Raw genomic sequence first — 17126 nt, forward strand, 5'->3', positions numbered from 1 at the left:
GGCGGAGCTCTCCGGAGAATCTTTGTGGATCAGCGACGCGGCCGCCGGAAACCGCCGCTCCGCAGAGCTTCGCTGGCCGCTCACCGTGAGAGGCCTGCGCTTTGGCGCATGTCGGGAGCGAACGGAGCGCAAGTAGCGTCACATGCAGGCGCAGACGCAGACGCAGGCGCAGGCGCAGGCGCAGCGTGATAAGTGGCTCCTGTCTGCTGACGTTATCCCTCTCCTAATGCGGATATATTCACCCTTTACCCCCCCCACTGTTAGCAGCCCTCCCCAGACTGCATTACCCCTCCCACACAATTATATGCACAGTAAAGTTGAATAATATAAATATATGACATTTTATGTTTTCAAATTATGTCCAGAATGCTGCTTGTTAGTTTTTACAAGCATTCATGTTCCATGTTCCGGTTTGAAATGCTGGCGTCACAATGAACACATCTGGAATATGCGTAGCACCAATGTGCGTCAGAAGGGGTCAGTCGTGGCTTTGTTCTGATCAAAGATATATTTTGAGGATATTAATATTGATTGCATGAAAACAGACAAAAATATGTCTACATGATGGAAATAGTCCTGTTTAATCAGAGATGGTGAAAGAATACTTTCACCTGTAAATGGAACTTTAACTATGCGCATGTATACGTGTTTCGTGGTCGTGGTGAAAATATGTGTGTAAGTATATGTGTACATAGATGTGTAATCCTTTTTTTTCTTTTGTATGTCTATATACAGGATGTATACTTGTTGGTTCTTTATTATATAATATTAGATATATCTGCAGAAGTTTATAGATCTACAGATGATAACATGGATACATCGTACGTAAGTTGTCTTATTTTTATTTAGTTTGTGATTTTATTAGTAGTACATTTTATTTAATATATATATATATTATTTTTGTTTATTATTATTTTATCACTAATGTATTCCTACATACTTTTGTTTCAGATGATGTTATGTTGGAAAAAAAAAAAAAAAGTTCCAAAAGTAAATTAAAGCCGCAAGCGGCGTTGTAGGCCCTCGCCGGCCGACAGGCCGTTGAGCTGACCCGCCGACGCACGCCGCTTTTGTCCTGAGTGCTTCACAAGTGTTTAGATTTGAGCTGCATTAGTAGCTCACAGTTTAGTCAAATCGTTATTTCGATTATCTGCCATCAGGAGTTTCAATCCAATATGGCCGCCTTCCTGTGTGTCTGGGGGCGTGGCCACAATACATTTTTTTTTTGCCCTGACATGACGCATGTCTGTACCGAATTTCGTGGCTGTCCGACAAAGTTGGCGTCGGACCCTTCCCCATAGGAGGGGTTTCCATCGCCATGGCAACAGCGTAAAAACAACAACGTGGTTACGATTGTGTTTTTTGATCGGGACCACATGAGGGACTTTTCTGGTAAGTTTCAATCATTTCTGGCAAAGTGTTTTTTTAATTCCCATTCAATTTTTGTTATCGTTCTCTAGGGGGCGCTGTAAGGCTGATTGTCAAAGTTTCCCTTTTAAAGTGTCCAGGTAGGAAGGGTCAATAAGTGTTTAAAATTTGGTTTGGATTGGAGTGTGTGTGTGTGCAAACGCTGACTCAGCAGTTTTTAAAATTATATCCAATATGGCCGCCTTCCTGTGTGTCTGGGGGCGTGGCCATAATACTTTTTTTTTTTTGCCCTGACTTGACGCATGTGTGTACCGAATTTCGTGGCTGTCCGACAAAGTTGGCGTCGGACCCCCCATAGGCACAATGCATTGTGATTTTTGTAGGTGGCGCTAGCGCGCCACTTTTTCATGCCCAATTTCAAAACACATAAAATAATTAATTTTTCGCCGGTTCTGAGCTTGGTTCAAAGTTTGGTGAGTTTTCGAGCATGTTCAGGGGGTCAAATTGCCGTTTAAACAGCAGAACAAAGAAAAAGAAAAAGAAAAAGAAAAAGAAAAAGAAAAAGAAAAAGAATTAAAGCCGCAAGCGGCGTTGTAGGCCCTCGCCGGCCGACAGGCCGTTGAGCTGACCTGCCGACCCACGCCGCTTTTGTCCTGAGTGTTTAGATTTTAGCTGCATTAGTAGCTCACAGTTTAGTCAAATCGTTATTTTGATTATATGGCCATCTGCCGTCAGGAGTTTCAATCCAATATGGCCGCCTTCCTGTGTGTCTGGGGGCGTGGCCACAATACTTTTTTTTTTTGCCCTGACATGACGCATGTCTGTACCGAATTTCGTGGCTGTCCGACAAAGTTGGCGTCAGACCCCTCCCCATAGGAGGGGTTGCCATTGCCATGGCAACAGCGTAAAAACAACAACGTGGTTACGATTGTGTTTTTTGATCGGGACCACATGAGGGACTTTTCTGGTAAGTTTCAATCATTTCTGGCAAAGTGTTTTTTTAATTCCCATTCAATTTTTGTTATCGTTCTCTAGGGGGCGCTGTAAGGCTGATTGTCAAAGTTTCCCTTTTAAAGTGTCCAGGTAGGAAGGGTCAATAAGTGTTTAAAATTTGGTTTGGATTGGAGTGTGTGTGTGTGCAAACGCTGACTCAGCAATTTTTAAAATTATATCCAATATGGCCGCCTTCCTGTGTGTCTGGGGGCGTGGCCATAATACTTTTTTTTTTTTGCCCTGACTTGACGCATGTGTGTACCGAATTTCGTGGCTGTCCGACAAAGTTGGCATCGGACCCCCCATAGGCACAATGCATTGTGATTTTTGTAGGTGGCGCTAGCGCGCCACTTTTTCATGCCCAATTTTGAAACACATAAAATAATTAATTTTTCGCCGGTTCTGAGCTTGGTTCAAAGTTTGGTGAGTTTTCGAGCATGTTCAGGGGGTCAAATTGCCGTTTAAACAGCAGAACAAAGAAGAAAAAGAAAAAGAAAAAGAAAAAGAAAAAGAAAAAGAATAAAGAATTTTTGCAAAAACAATATAACTTTTTTTCTGAGTGTGCGATTTCTACACAAAATACATTTTCGGAATGGTCTCGACGAGGGCTACGCGTCTGTGGGGGCACACAAACACGAGTTGACGAGCTTCGCTCGTCAACTCGTGTTTGTGTGTGTCTGTGTGTGTCTGTGTGTCTGTGTTGTTTAGTGTCGGGGTGTGTGTGTGTGTGCTGTTGAGTGTCGTGGGTGTGGGCGTGGGTGTGTTGGTCGCCCGATGGTTGACTCGCTGCGCTCGTCAACCATCGGAAGACAGTTACAAACACAGTTGACTCGCTGCGCTCGTCAACTGTGTTTGTCGATGTCTGTGTGTGTGCGTGTGTGTTGTTGAGTGTCGGTGTGTGTGTGCGTGAGTGTGTTGGATGCCGAGGGTTGACGAGCTGCGCTCGTCAACTTTGTCGAGGGTTGACGAGCTGCGCTCGTCAACTTTGTCGAGAGTTGACGAGCTGCGCTCGTCAACTTGTCGTCTTCTGCGTTGCAAAAGCAATAGCCCCTTACGCCTAGAATAGGCGCTCGGGCCTAAAAAGTGGCTTTATGAGGAGGCTGACTGGCGCGGTAACTATGGCAACCTTTTGATGGTGACGCAGTCGTCAAACGGAAGACGGTCAGGAGAGCAGCACAGAAAGCTGACCTGCATTAAGACTGTCCTATACTTTACAGGTGAGCGACGTACACAAGCATTTCATTACCCTCGCCGAAGCGGAAGCAAGGGTATTGCAATTGTCTGTCTGTTTGTCTGTCTGTCTGTCCGAGCGCATAACTCAAAAACTAGTAACCCAATCGACTTGAAAATTTTACACAAGCAAGGTTCTGTCCGTGGCTCGGTCCTCCCCGAGAATGGCGTTGATCCGGATCTGGATCCAGATTCTAGAATTATTTTTACATCTGGAATTGTGCCTGTGCTGTAAAGTGTCACTTTAAGAGGGAGGGACACGAATGGCATGATGGGAAAAAGAGTCCAGAAGGAGTCTTGTAGTACGTTCCGGAGCAGCAAGCTAGAGCAGGTTTGGCCCCTCTGATCCGGAAGCCCTGTTTACTGTCTCACAAGATCCAATAGTCTTTTGGAGGCGGGGTCTGCAACCTCTGATTGTCTTTATAGTTAACATTATGTTAAGTTTATTCAGACGTTCTGGTGCCATACTTGTTTGTGTAGTGTAGTTTTGTCCATAAATAAGGCGGCTAGCGCCTGCTAGCCTCAGCTGCTAACAATAAGTTGTGAACACCATAGCCGTAGCCAAGAACCACGTGTGAGCTTAATTAGTGGCGTCACCTTGTTACATACGGCAGGTACGCCAGGGGTCGCCAACCTTCTTCCTTTCGCGAGCTACTTTCAATAAAGTCTAACAGCAGAGAGCTACTCGTGTTTTGCAACTTTTATTTTTCATTCAAAACAAAATGAATCACATGTAAAGCCTCAATATTCTCCTCAGCGTTAGCAAAAGTTGCGAACCAATGGCCACACCTCATATCAAATCACAGATCTCAGCCTGAACAAAAACGTGATCGGGATGTCCCCAATTATTTTGCTGTTCACATCTTGAATCGTGACGTTTACAGAGAACATTTCATAGTGAATAATATGTAGTTTCAAATGAACTTAAATGTGTTTAATCTTCCCGAAAGTTTTTTTTTCGCCCTTCAGACCTTTTTTTCATTCTAGTGGTCTTCAAATATGAAAGCCAGAGCTTTTGGTAAAAACAGATTTTGATTTATTTATGCAACATGTGAAGAAATGATAAGTATGTCACTTGTTAAAACAAACAAACAAAGAAATAGTTGATTTGCATTTCATGTTAATTGTTCAAAGAATGCAAGGCTGAACGGTTCGACCTTACTAAACCACAGTAGAAGTTTCGAGAGTTTTCTTTTCAAGGTCTCAACATTCTGCCAGGCAAGTTTGTGCCATGAAAACCGGCGCCGAACACCTAACACCTGTGTTTTTATTTGTTCTTGATGCTAAATCCGGCCAGACCACAGCATTCTGGCCATCAAATTGATAAATGTAGAGATGGTGCTATGTGATATTTAGTCCCTGTATCGGGAGGGTTTTTCCTCACCAAGTTTGAGGGTCTAAAGTTGGAGGTGTTACTATGTACAGATTGCAAAGCCCAAATTGTTATTTGTGAATTTGGGCTATTCAAATATAATTTAATTGATTCAATTTGAACATGCAAATTTTGTTTTTAAAAGACATGAAACATACAATATAACATATCCAAAGTTTGTAGACAAATCTGGTGAATTGTCTGTCATGAGACCAAATTAACCGACATTATTGGAATGATAAATTCAAAGGAGACAACGTGCTTGTTTCACACAGCCGTGGTCCCAGGCGGCCATTGATCCAATGAGATGGACCGACGGGGTTCTTCCTGCTGCCGCCGACGGAGGCCGTGATTTCCGAGATGCTTTCTTGCCACAGTTTAAGTGGAGTCTTCCCCATCGCTCTGTTGAATGGACTCCACTCTCTGAGACAACAGGAACGACTCCCAAATGGCTCGGCACTGCAAGAAACACGAATAATAACAGAGGGAATGCACGCACAGGTAAAACAGAGAACAACCTACAGTCCCTGAGCGCTCGGGATGCTGCGAACGCTCTCCTCCCTCGTCCCGCCTGCATGCATGGGAACTCTTGTCACTCTACAGGTGAGCGCCGACTACAGATGTGATAAGATTTGTGTGTATTTGATTCCAGTGATGACGGTGGCACAGAATGCTAAGGGTTTTTTTTAGAAATGATATCTCAGGCGAAGTTGGCTGGATTGTTAGAAAATGAGACTCGGACAGGTGTCCGACCTCACGGACAACATTCTTTCCAGCTGCTGCTGGTCTATTGACTGGAGCGCGTAAGAGAGACCACATAACTCCTGTTCACTGTAGAATTCATTTTAAAATAATTGGACTTGTTTTAACTCTTTAAACGATCCTGCCCCTGCCTGCCTCTCTGAGCTTCTTCAGTCCTTTGCTCCTCCTCAGCACCTCAAGTCAGCTGACCAGCTGCTGCGGGAGGTAGCGAAGTCCAGTTGGAAGCTCGAGCGTTTCCTATTGCTGCTCCAAACCTTTTAAACGCTTTACCACTTGTAATGGAAAATGCGGAAGTGAGCAGGTTTAACATAATCAAGGAATCAAGGAATTTTATTGTCCTTCCAACATTTCCACGAAAGAAACGAAATTTGCTCTCTGGTCTCAGTTAGAGGCGTATAAAAGAGACAGAATCATTCAGGCAATGGACAATATTGAAATGTATACTTAAATAGCAATTGCACACAAATAGCAGCATACAATAAAATGAGTCCAAACAGGCAGCAGTATTTATGACCTGATAATCCACCTCTGAGTTATCCACTGTTCAGAACTCTCACAGCATCAGGGAAGAACCTGTTCCTGAACCTGGTGGTTCTGGCCCTGATGCTGCACAACCTTCTTCCAGATGGGAGGGGTCAAACAGTCCATGTGCAGGGTGGGCGGGGTCCTTCATGATGCAGGTTGCCTTTTTTCTGCACCTCCTGTAAATGTCACTGGTCGGCTGCTCTCTGAAGTCCTCTGGGCAGGTTTTACCACTTCCTGTCTGCAGGGCCTTCCTGTCAGGGCCTGTCTCCACCGCTCTGCTCCTGGGTCAGAGACTTCCTCAGCAACCGGCCCCAGGTGGTGAGGATAGGAGACACCACATCCTCCCCTCTGATCCTGAACACTGGGACCCCCCAGGGTTGCGTTCTCAGCCCTGCTCTCTTCACCCTCTTCACCCACGACTGCTCTGCATCCACTCCACAAACATGGTTGTGAAGTTTGCTGACGACACCACTGTGGTGGGTCACATCTCCAACAACGATGAGACCCACTACAGAGAGGAGGTCCAGAACCTGATGCTGTGGTGCTCGAGGAACAGCCTTGTTCTGAACACCAGCAAGACCAAGGAGGTCATAGTGGACTACAGGAGGTCCAGGAGGACTGAACACGCCCCCCTGTGCATACGAGGGGAAGCAGTGGAGCGTGTAGAGAACATTAAATTCCTGGGCATCCACATCTCCTCTGACCTCTCCTGGACACTCAACACCAGACACCTGGTGAAGAAGGCCCAGCAACGGCTCTTCTTCCTCAGGAAGCTGAAGCGGGCTGGACTCTCCTCTGTGCTGCTTGAAGACTTCTACCGGGCCACGATAGAGAGCATCCTGTGTCTCAGTGCGACCGTGTGGTACGGCAGCTGCACGGCGCAGGACAGGAAGGACCTATCCCGGGTGGTGAGGACAGCTCAGGGGATTGTGGGTCACCGTCTGCCTGATTTGGACTCTGTTTACACCTCCAGAGTCCAGAGGAGGGCCAGACGCATCGCCACAGACCCCACCCACCCGGGCCACAAACTGTTTGTCCCGCCCCCATCAGGGAAGTGGTTCAGGACAATAAGAAGCAGCACAGCGAGGCTCAGGAACAGCTTCTTCCCCCGAGCTGTGAAAGCAGTCGTTCCCTTGTAGGGAGCTGGGACTTGTTTATGTTTTTATGAGTGCCTTAAGACGTGGGCCTTCACACGATTTTATAATGTTAGCATAATGGCAATAACGTATCTTGAATCTTGAATCTTCTTGTCTGCAGGGCCTTCCTGTCTGCAGCAGAGCAGTTGCCGTACCACACTGTGATGCAGGATGAGAGGACACTCTCCACCGCACACCTGTAGAAGGAACCCAGGACAGGGGTACTCCTCCAGGTCCACGTCTCCAGCATATGTTGCTGCTTCCCTGAATATCTTCCATTCAGTCCGCTCAAAACAGTCCTGCAGCCTGGAGGCAGCATCACCGGGCCACACAGTGATGGATTTCTGTGTTGGGTGAGCAGATCTGCACACATGACGGTAGGAAGGGACCAGCATGATGGGGATGTGGTCAGAGAGGCCGAGGTGGGGACGGAGGGCCCTGTAGCTGTCCTTGCGGTTCGTATACACCCGGTCAAGCGTGTTGCAGAATGTCCGTCAGGTTGACGTGGTTAAAGTCACCTGCAACCACGTAGAGCGCCTCCGGGTGCTTGTGTTGCTGTTTGCCGATGTCGTCATGTAGCTCACGGAGCGCCTCGGTAGCATTAGCGCTCGGGGGGATGTAAACAGCTACGACGAACACGGCTGTAAATTCACGTGGCAGATAGTGGGGTCGGCATCTGATCATCATGTGTTCTACTGCCTCAGAACAGTGGCTGCTAACCAGGGAACAGTTCGTACACCAACCTTTTGTTTTAAGAAACCGTGTTTCAGGTTGCCTCTACACAAACGGTCCTCATGTCCCAAAGCAGATGCTGCCTCATTTCTGTGTATAAGGGTACTGAGGATGCTGAGGGTAATGAGGGTACTGAAGGTGCTGAGGGTACTGAAGTACTGACGGTGCTGAGGATATTGAGGGTGCTGAGGATACTAGTGTGCTGAGGATACTGAGGGTAATGAGGGTACTGAGGATGCTGAGGGTACTGAGGGTAATGAGGGTACTGAGGATGCTGAGGGTAATGAGTGTGCTGAGGGTACTGAAGGTGCTGAGGGTACTGAAGTACTGAAGGTGCTGAGAATACTGAGGGTGCTGAGGATACTGAAGTACTGACGGTGCTGTGGATACTGAGGGTACTGAGGATGCGGCTCCATGAAACATTCTCGGGTGAAAATGACGTACATGCTGCTCTCTTTAATAAAGCTCTCAGTGATCGTTGTTGAATACTTTACTACAGAAACATCCACCACTGCACATCCGACAAACTTCTTATCTTAAACCTCACTTTCACTCTGTTGTGGCAGGATGAGGAACGACTCAGAGATGAAGGTGAATTAGCTCTTTACTCTTCAGATCCCAACGACAGACGAGATGCAGATGTTTATCCAGAGGGAACATCTGGATAAACAGTCAATATCTGAGAGGGGGCCTGATCAGCCTGCCATAACGGCTGCGCATAAGCCGTTAGCCTGAGGATGGTACGCGGTAGTGCGGTGAACCTGCGTGCCCAGGGAACTCGCCGTCGCTGACCAGAGCGCTGAAACAAACTGAGGGCTTCTGTCAGAAGTGATGTCAGACGGGGCACCGAAACGTGCAACCCAAGACAAAATAAATGCACGCGGCACGGCTGCAGAAGTCGTTGAGGACAGCGGAACCGCCTCTGGCCACCGGGTGGTACGGTCCACCATCGTCAGCAGGTGCGTAAAACCCTGAGAGGGAGGCAAGGGGCCCACCAGGTCCACATGCACATGGTCGAACCGCCGTCCCGGAATTGAGAACGGTTCGAGTGGAGTCTTGGTGAACCTTCGCACGCTGACATGCCACACATGCAGCAGCCCACTCCTTTACCTCTTTGCAAAGACCGGGCCACACAAACTTACAATTGACCAGCCTCACGGAAGCACGGACGCCTGGATGCGAGAGGGAGTGAACAGAGTCAAAAACCCGACGGCGCCAGGCGACTGGGACGACCGGGCGGGGACGGCCCACGGAGACATCGCAGAGGAGGCTCAGACCGCCTGCTTGCACCACAACATCCTCAAGCCTGAGGCCTGTATCAGCAGATTTAAGGTTGAGGATGTCCCGATCACCAGGCTGCTGGTCCGCAGCCATGGCAGAAAAATCCATCCCCGGACGCACAGGACAGACCAGCACCCGCGACAGACAATTAGCAACAGCGTTGGATTTCCCAGCCACATGCTGAATGTCCGTCGTGAACTCTGAAATTGCTGCCAAGTGGCGCTGCTGGCGAGCAGACCATGGCTCCGTCACCTTGGACAAAGCAAAAGTGAGCGGTTTATGATCCACATAGGCTGTGAATGCTCGGCCTTCCAGGAGAAAACGGAAATGGCGCGTCGCCAGGTACAACGCCAGCAATTCACGATCAAAAACGCTGTACTTGCGCTCATTGTCTCGCAGTTTACGGCTGAAAAACGCCAAGGGCTGCCATGCACCAGCCACGTGCTGCTCAACCACGGCGCCCACAGCCACGTCCGAGGCGTCGGTCGTCAGAGCAATGGATGCTGTGGCCGAAGGGTTTGCAAGTAATGCTGCATTAGCCAGGGCAGATCTAGCCCCATCAAAGGCCTTGCACCGTTCTGGAGTCCAGTCGACCTGGTCCTTAGCCTTCTTTAACCTCAAAGCCTCGTACCGTGGCTGCAGGAGATGAGCTGTGCGAGGGAGGAAACGGTTGTAAAAATTAACCATGCCCAGAAGCTCCTGTAAGCCTTTAACAGAGACTGGGCGTGGAAAATCTGCTACCACCTGCACCTTAGAAGGCAACGGAACTGCGCCCTGCGATGAAATGCGGTGGCCCAAGAAATCCATCACCGGCAGTCCGAACTGGCACTGAGCCGGGTTTACTATCAGGCCATGCTCGTCAAGGCGCTGAAAAACCTGTCTCAGATGCAACCGGTGCTCCTCCGCTGAATTGCTGGCCAGTAAAATATCATCAAGGTAAACAAAAACAAATGGCAGGTCACGCAACACTGAGTACATGAGTCTTTGAAATGTCTGTGCTGCCCCCTTCAGGCCAAAAGGCATGCGCATGAACTCAAAAAGCCCAAACGGAGTAATGACAGCGGTCTTGGGCACATCCTCTGCACGGACCGGAACCTGGTGATAAACGCACACCAGGTCCACCTTTGAGAAAACCGTTGTTCCTGCCAGGTGAACTAAAAAATCCTGGATATGCGGAATAAGATAACGGTCATGCCGCCACGACCCATCCGCTTTGGGTACCATATGGAGCAGCGAAGCCCAAGGACTGTTCGAACGCCTCACTATGCCCAGACACTCCATAGTAGCAAACTCTTCCCTCGCCGAAGTCAACTTGACCGTGTCAAGGCGCCGTGCGCGTGCAAAGACTGGTGGACCTGCAGTGGGAATGAAGCGCTCTACCCCATGCTTAGCAACCGCGGTAGAAAAGGCCGGTGAGGTCAACGACGGAAAATCTGCCAGTAAGCGCAGAAACGCATCGCCCGACATCGTCTGCTCGACGGCTTTTATTATTAGTTTTTGGTTTCCCTTATGTTTGCCCTCGCCGAAGGGGAGGCGAGGGTATTGCAATTGGGTCCGTTTGTCTGTTTGTTTGTCTGTCTGTCTGTCCGAGTGCATAACTCAAAAACTAGTAACCCAATCGACTTGGAATTTTTACACAAGCAAGGTTCTGTCCATGGCTCGGTCCTCCCCGAGAATGACGTTGATCCAGATATGGATCCAGATTCTAGAATTATTCTAAAGCAACAGATCGGCTTATTGGCTTCAAAAATCAGTCAACCTTGGTAAGTTGACAAATCAGTCTTTGAAATCTATGAAATGTAGCCCACCTTTTCATAGCTCTCGATGTTCTTCTCGCTGGTGGATATAAACGCTGATTTGAGGTCAGTTCTCAGGCTGTTTTGCCAGCGCAGCCAGTCTTCCTTCAAGGCATTATTGGCCAGTTCCACCTGGTTGGCAAGACTTTCCACCTCCTCCTGCAGCTGCTGGTCAAAAACACAACATATTCAGTTAAACTGTGGAGTGACAGACATTATCAGTTTAGCGGGAATATGAAGGAAGGAATAAAATCATAAGCCAAGACCAAGTTCAAGGGAACCTTTAAAGTGTGCATAGGGAGCTCTGTGCCACCTGATAATTGACATCACTTGACGTATTTCGAGTCAGTGGGGCTATGTGACTAAAGTTCAAATTTCTCCTACCACTGAAGGTATAACCAAACTCCACTGCCAAAGTTTCAGTGTCAAAAAGATTATAGTTAAAATTTGGTTTAAAAAACAAATTACGAACTTTAGAGAGGTTGACAAATGTATTGTTAATTTTTTATTAGTGGTTCTAAGGAAAATACAAGACATGAGATTGGTTGATGTTGGGGAGGACGATGCAAAGGACAGGGTGAAGTGGACAAGGTTGGGCCGAGCTAAAGAAACACAGAAATAACCCCAGCAAAAAAAGCAACCCCAAGCCTTTTGAGGCGGCTGAACTTCAGGGTGACCTGTTGAGCCTGAAATGTGGGAAGGCAGTTGGATATGATAACATTTCTCCAGAGGTTATCGAACACACGTCTGTGTCCCCAAGCTCTAACCTAGCTGACCACATTTTACACAAAGAGAGTACAGACAAACTCCATCCCAAAGAAATGGAGGTCAGCAAAAGTAATTGCCATACCAAAACCTGGTAATTACCACACACTACCAGCAAGCTACTGTCCGATCGCTCTACTCTGTATCGCCTTCAAAATCCTGGAATGCCTTATATTGCAACATATATCCTCGAACGTTGTAGAAATCCTTTGTGTGGACCAGACTGGTTTCCATAAAGACCGAAGCACAGGAGAGTAAGTACTGGACCTGACCACCTTCATTGAAAATTGTTTTGAGCGCAAACTGAAGCGAGGAACAGTTTTCCTCAACCCTACTGTTTGGCACAAAGGCCTCCTGCTGAAACTCACAAAATCACTCCCTGTCTGGTCTGTGCAAAATGAGGGGCAGCTGCACCTACACTGCGCACTTCTGCGCTAGACCTGGGATACTGCACTGCGGAATACTGTGCCCCTGTTTGGTCAAGGTTAGCCCATGCGCATCATAACTGGAACCATCCTTTCAACACCCCTCTCCTGGCTCCCTGTTCTATCCAGAGTAGCATCTACTCAAAAAATGCTCCAAAAGGTCAATGATTCTCCCCATCTAACAATCCACACAGATATCTTCAACCCACCCTCTCCCATCCAGAAAACTAATCTGGAAGAACATCCCTCGAGCCGACTCAAACACCCACACAGCTTCGAAAAAGGAATGGAAGTCCACGGAGGTCTTCAAACACCTAGTCGCAGGCCCTACCCAACAAGTCGGCGACACCAACCTCCCAAGGAGAAAGTGGGCAACGCTCAACTGGTTCAAAGCAAGCCAAGCTCACTTTGTCATTGTGGAGAGACACAGACTACGGACCATATCACCGAGGCCTGTCCACTCCACAGACTACAACGAGGGCTGGTAGGCCTTCACACTGCAGACCTGGAGGCGACTGCTTGGTTGGAAGGCTTTGCATTTGCTAAATAAATAAATAAATGTGACAGTCACCTGGCCTCTTGGCAGACTAGCCTATCAAGGTTTATTAAGTTATATTTCCTACTTTCCACCATCGAGGGCTGTGCTACCCCACAGTAAAACATGGAACAAGATGGACAGGGCAGAGCAGAGTGAGAGACACAGCAACCTCCAATGACTTAATGACTGGTGAGAGGAGTTAACTCTTGTATTGCGTTTCGTGCTGGTGTGATGGACCTGGCATGCATGAAACAAAGGAAAGAGCTGTCACCCCAAGCCCAACCAGGGCAGCATGGACCCCCCCCAGTATACCAGAAGCCAAGGCCTCGGAGCTACAACAGCCAACACAGCTGACAAACCAAGGCCAGTGCAGTGGCACAGCAGGCCGGCCCAGTGCCCCACTGGCAGCCAACACCCCCCCGCACAAGCACCCACGACCCATCGCATCCCGATCCCCACTTAGCCCGCCTAATCCACCCCCCCCCCCACATCCCCGTCAACTCCGATGGTGGGGGAGGATGCCGGACAGACTTTGCAGGCCCAAATTTATTGTGAGTCTGTTGGGAACATCTGGCAGATTCTCATGTCAGATGGAGTTTCAACTCTCACCCCCGGGAGAGCTTCGACCATGTACCAGGGTAGGCAGTAACATTGAGTCCGAGCAGTGTTTCGTGCCTCCATTGTCGATGCGGCCAATCAGTACCTGTCGTGGCGGCAATACCTGAACCTGTTGGTGGACACCAGCAGTGAGGGATGCAGTCAAGCTGAAGAAGGAGTCCTATCAAATCAAAATCAAAATCAATCAATATTCTATCCGGTTAACCTTCGACCCTACCCTCACCTATGGTCACGAGCTTTGGGTAGTGACCAAAAGAACAAGATCGCGGGTACAAGCGGCTGAAATGAGCTTCCTCCGTAGGGGGGCTGGGCTCTCCCTTAGAGATAGGGTGAGAAGCTCAGTCATCCGGGAGGAGCTCGGAGTAGAGCCGCTGCTCCTCCGCATTGGGAGGATGCCTCTGGGACGCCTCCCTGGTGAGGTGTTCAGGGCACGTCCCACCGGGAAGAGACCACGGGGAAGACCCAGGACACGCTGAATAGACTACATTTCTCAGATGGCCTGGGAACGCCTCGGGATCCCCCCGGAAGAGCTAGAGGAAGTGGCCGGGGAGAGGGAAGTATGGGCTTCCCTGCTTAGGCTGCTGCCCCCCCACGACCCGGCCCAGGATAAGTGGTTGAAGATGGATGGATGGATTAATACAGGGCACACAAACCCATTGGTTGGCTCTGAAGGATGCAGAGAGGCAGACGGAGTGGGTGTGTTTCAGACTTTATCTTTCATCCATCCATGGATGCAAAACTGCACTTACTGCTTCTTGGTCAGTATTTCTGTGTACTCGAACCTCATTCTTGGCTTCAAACTCAGCCTGAATGCTGTCCCTTCTTCTCATCACGGCCTGAAACAGATCAAAGAATTACTTAAAATTATCCTTACTTTCCATAAAGTTCAATCACTGTTTAGTCAAACAAAATGAAGTGAAATGGATGGACTCCAAGCATCAAGTGTTCTGTTGTTCCTGTGGACATTCAATTCAATTCAGTTTTATTTATGTAGCACCAGATCACAACAGGAAGTCGTCTCAAGGCTTTACAGGATTAGCAGGGAAAGACAGAACCCAACTTGAGCTACAAGAGCAAGAACTCTGGAGACGGAGGCAAGGAAAAACTTCCCTTAACAGGCAGAAACCTTGGACAGAACCTAGGCTCATGGTGGACGGCCATCTGTCTGACCGGCTGGGTCGAGAGAGAGAGAGAGAGAGAGAGCGAGAGCGAGAGAGAGAGAATGGCAGGTTGGAGGAGAGTCAAAAACAAGGAGATGGATAGGGAAGAGATAGCGAGACAGAGCAGGAGCAGACAAAAACAAAATGCTAACGCTAATGCTAGCGATATAAAGCTATAAATGCTAATGCTAGCAACGTGGACATCAGCGCTGAGGGACACAGGTCCAGGTTCTGCAGCACCACGGACAGAAGGACCTGAAAGAGAAAGAGGGACAAACAGAGGGAGAGCAAGAACAAGACTACAGGGAAGAGAGAGAGATTACTCACATATATTTATAACATGAATAATCAGATAAAGGGGGAGGAGCTCAGTGTGTCATGATGTTAAGCCACCAGTGCTGCCTATGACAGCATATTGATTATATTGATTACTGTATCGATTAACAATAAGCTTTGTTAAAAAGGAAAGTCTTTAATCGACTCTTGAACATAGAGATGGTGTCTGTCTCACGAACCAATCAGGGAGCTGATTCCACAATAAAGGAGCTTGATAACTGGAAGCTCCGCCCCCCTGTCTGCTCTAGGAAATGTCTGGAACCACGAGCAGGCCAGCGTTTTGGGACCGCAGGGTTCTAGTGGGGCAATACGGGATAATCATCTCTGTAAGGTAAGGAGGGGCCTGGCCGGTGAGGGCTTTAAAAGTGAGTAGAAGGATTTTATATTCAATCCGTTCCCTAACAGGAAGCCAATGCAGAGACGCCAGAACAGGGGAAATGTGTTCTCTCAGTCTGGTTCCCGTCAGAACACGAGCTGCTGCATTCTGGATTAGCTGGAGATGTTTAATAGACTTTTTTGGGCAGCCGGACAGTAAGGAGTTGCAGTAGTCCAGTCTGGAAGTCACAAAAGCATGGACTATTGTTTCTGCATCTTTTCGGGTTAGTAGGTGCCATGTACATTTATGTACATGTATAATAATTGAAAAAAAATAAAGATCACTACATTGCGTATTTCACTTATTGCGGGTTGTTTTTGGAACGTAACCCCCGCGGAAAATGAGGGACAACTGTATTCTAAAGGTGAAAGAACGCAGTCCTTCAAGAAGGTGATATGGTGCAAGACAGAGATACAAACCCTAACGCGCCTTGTCATGCATAAAAGCAGGCCAAGAATGTGGATGATTTATGTACGAAGGACTCTCAACGGAAACCAGACCGCAAGGGCTTTTTAGAAATGCTCCTCTTAGACAGGATGTTTGACTGTACTTGTACTGTAATACATGCTACTGTGTGACTGTACTTGTACTGTAATACATGCTACTGTGTGACTGTACTTGTACTGTAATACATGCTACTGTGTGACTGTACTTGTACTGTAATACATGCTACTGTTGACTGTACTTGTACTGTAATACATGCTACTGTCTGACTGTACTTGTACTGTAATACATTCTACTGTGAGACTGTACTTGTACTGTAATACATGCTACTGTTTGACTGTACTTGTACTGTAATACATGCTACTGTGTGACTGTACTTGTACTGTAATACATGCTACTCTGTGACTGTACTTGTACTCTAACATTCTATCTAATGAATATATTCATGATCATCATCATAGATTATTCTCAGCATGACAATATAGTGGAACCTCGGTTGGAACCGAGGTGAACCGAAGACACGCAAATGAAGGCGGAGTCTACCCGAATCGGTTCAGGTTGCGTCGACCTGCCGTAGGAGGAAGACTGTGCGAATGTTTCGCTTTGTTCTCTTTAGCTCTTAGTCATGGATGCAAAGAAAGGCAGCAGTAAAACTACTGGAAAGGAGGAAAGAGGAAAGGAGTGAGAGCAACTGTTAAATTAAAGAAAGAAATGTTTGCAGCGTCTGGGCTCTCGCTGCAGGACGGGATGGAGCAATCAATGATTTAGACTTTACCATTAAAAAGGGAGCTACAGAGAAGGAATAAAACCCAGTCACCTTATGGAGGAGGACTCCCTTTAAAGGAATAGCCCCTCCCTTCTGACACCGCAGCCAAAACCGGATGTAAATGAAATAGAACTGTGTTAAATTAACTTTTATGATGCTTTTGTTTTTGTAGTATTTACACTTTTATGTATTTTCTGTTTAGATACACGTAGTTACACATCAATGTAACCTGCTGCGTAGGTTACATTGATCTAGTTTACATTATTCAATATGAGAAATTGAGTTATGGTTTCCGAACAAATCGCTTTTCGAACTGCGTTACGGAACAAATTATGTCCGAGCACCGAGGCTCCGCTGTATCTGGAAGTGTGAATCATGGCTGGCTGTTCATCGCTCTACCAAACTTCACAATGGCCATGGAGGTCATTAGCAGGACAGGTGTTGGACTGAAGATCTTTTCTGTGACAGCAATGATGGATGACCTTAGACTGCACTCTGAGGTT

The 17126-nt window shown here is 47.6% G+C and overlaps 1 protein-coding gene across 1 annotated transcript in view; it reads right to left on the minus strand.

Annotated features, from left to right (window-relative positions):
- Positions 1 to 4286: 4286 nt before the first annotated feature.
- snx7 (sorting nexin 7) overlaps positions 4287 to 17126 on the minus strand; it is a 96512-nt gene continuing 83672 nt past the window's right edge. The window contains exons 8-10 of the mRNA XM_068748191.1: positions 14291 to 14377; positions 11208 to 11360; positions 4287 to 5422 (exon numbers count right to left, since the gene is read on the minus strand). Coding sequence (XP_068604292.1) covers positions 5342 to 5422; positions 11208 to 11360; positions 14291 to 14377 — 321 coding nt within the window. The 3' untranslated portion in view covers positions 4287 to 5341. The remainder of the gene's footprint in view (positions 5423 to 11207; positions 11361 to 14290; positions 14378 to 17126) is intronic.

This window comes from Brachionichthys hirsutus, chromosome 14 (assembly GCF_040956055.1).
Source record: "Brachionichthys hirsutus isolate HB-005 chromosome 14, CSIRO-AGI_Bhir_v1, whole genome shotgun sequence".
NCBI classification, from domain to species: Eukaryota; Metazoa; Chordata; class Actinopteri; order Lophiiformes; family Brachionichthyidae; genus Brachionichthys; species Brachionichthys hirsutus.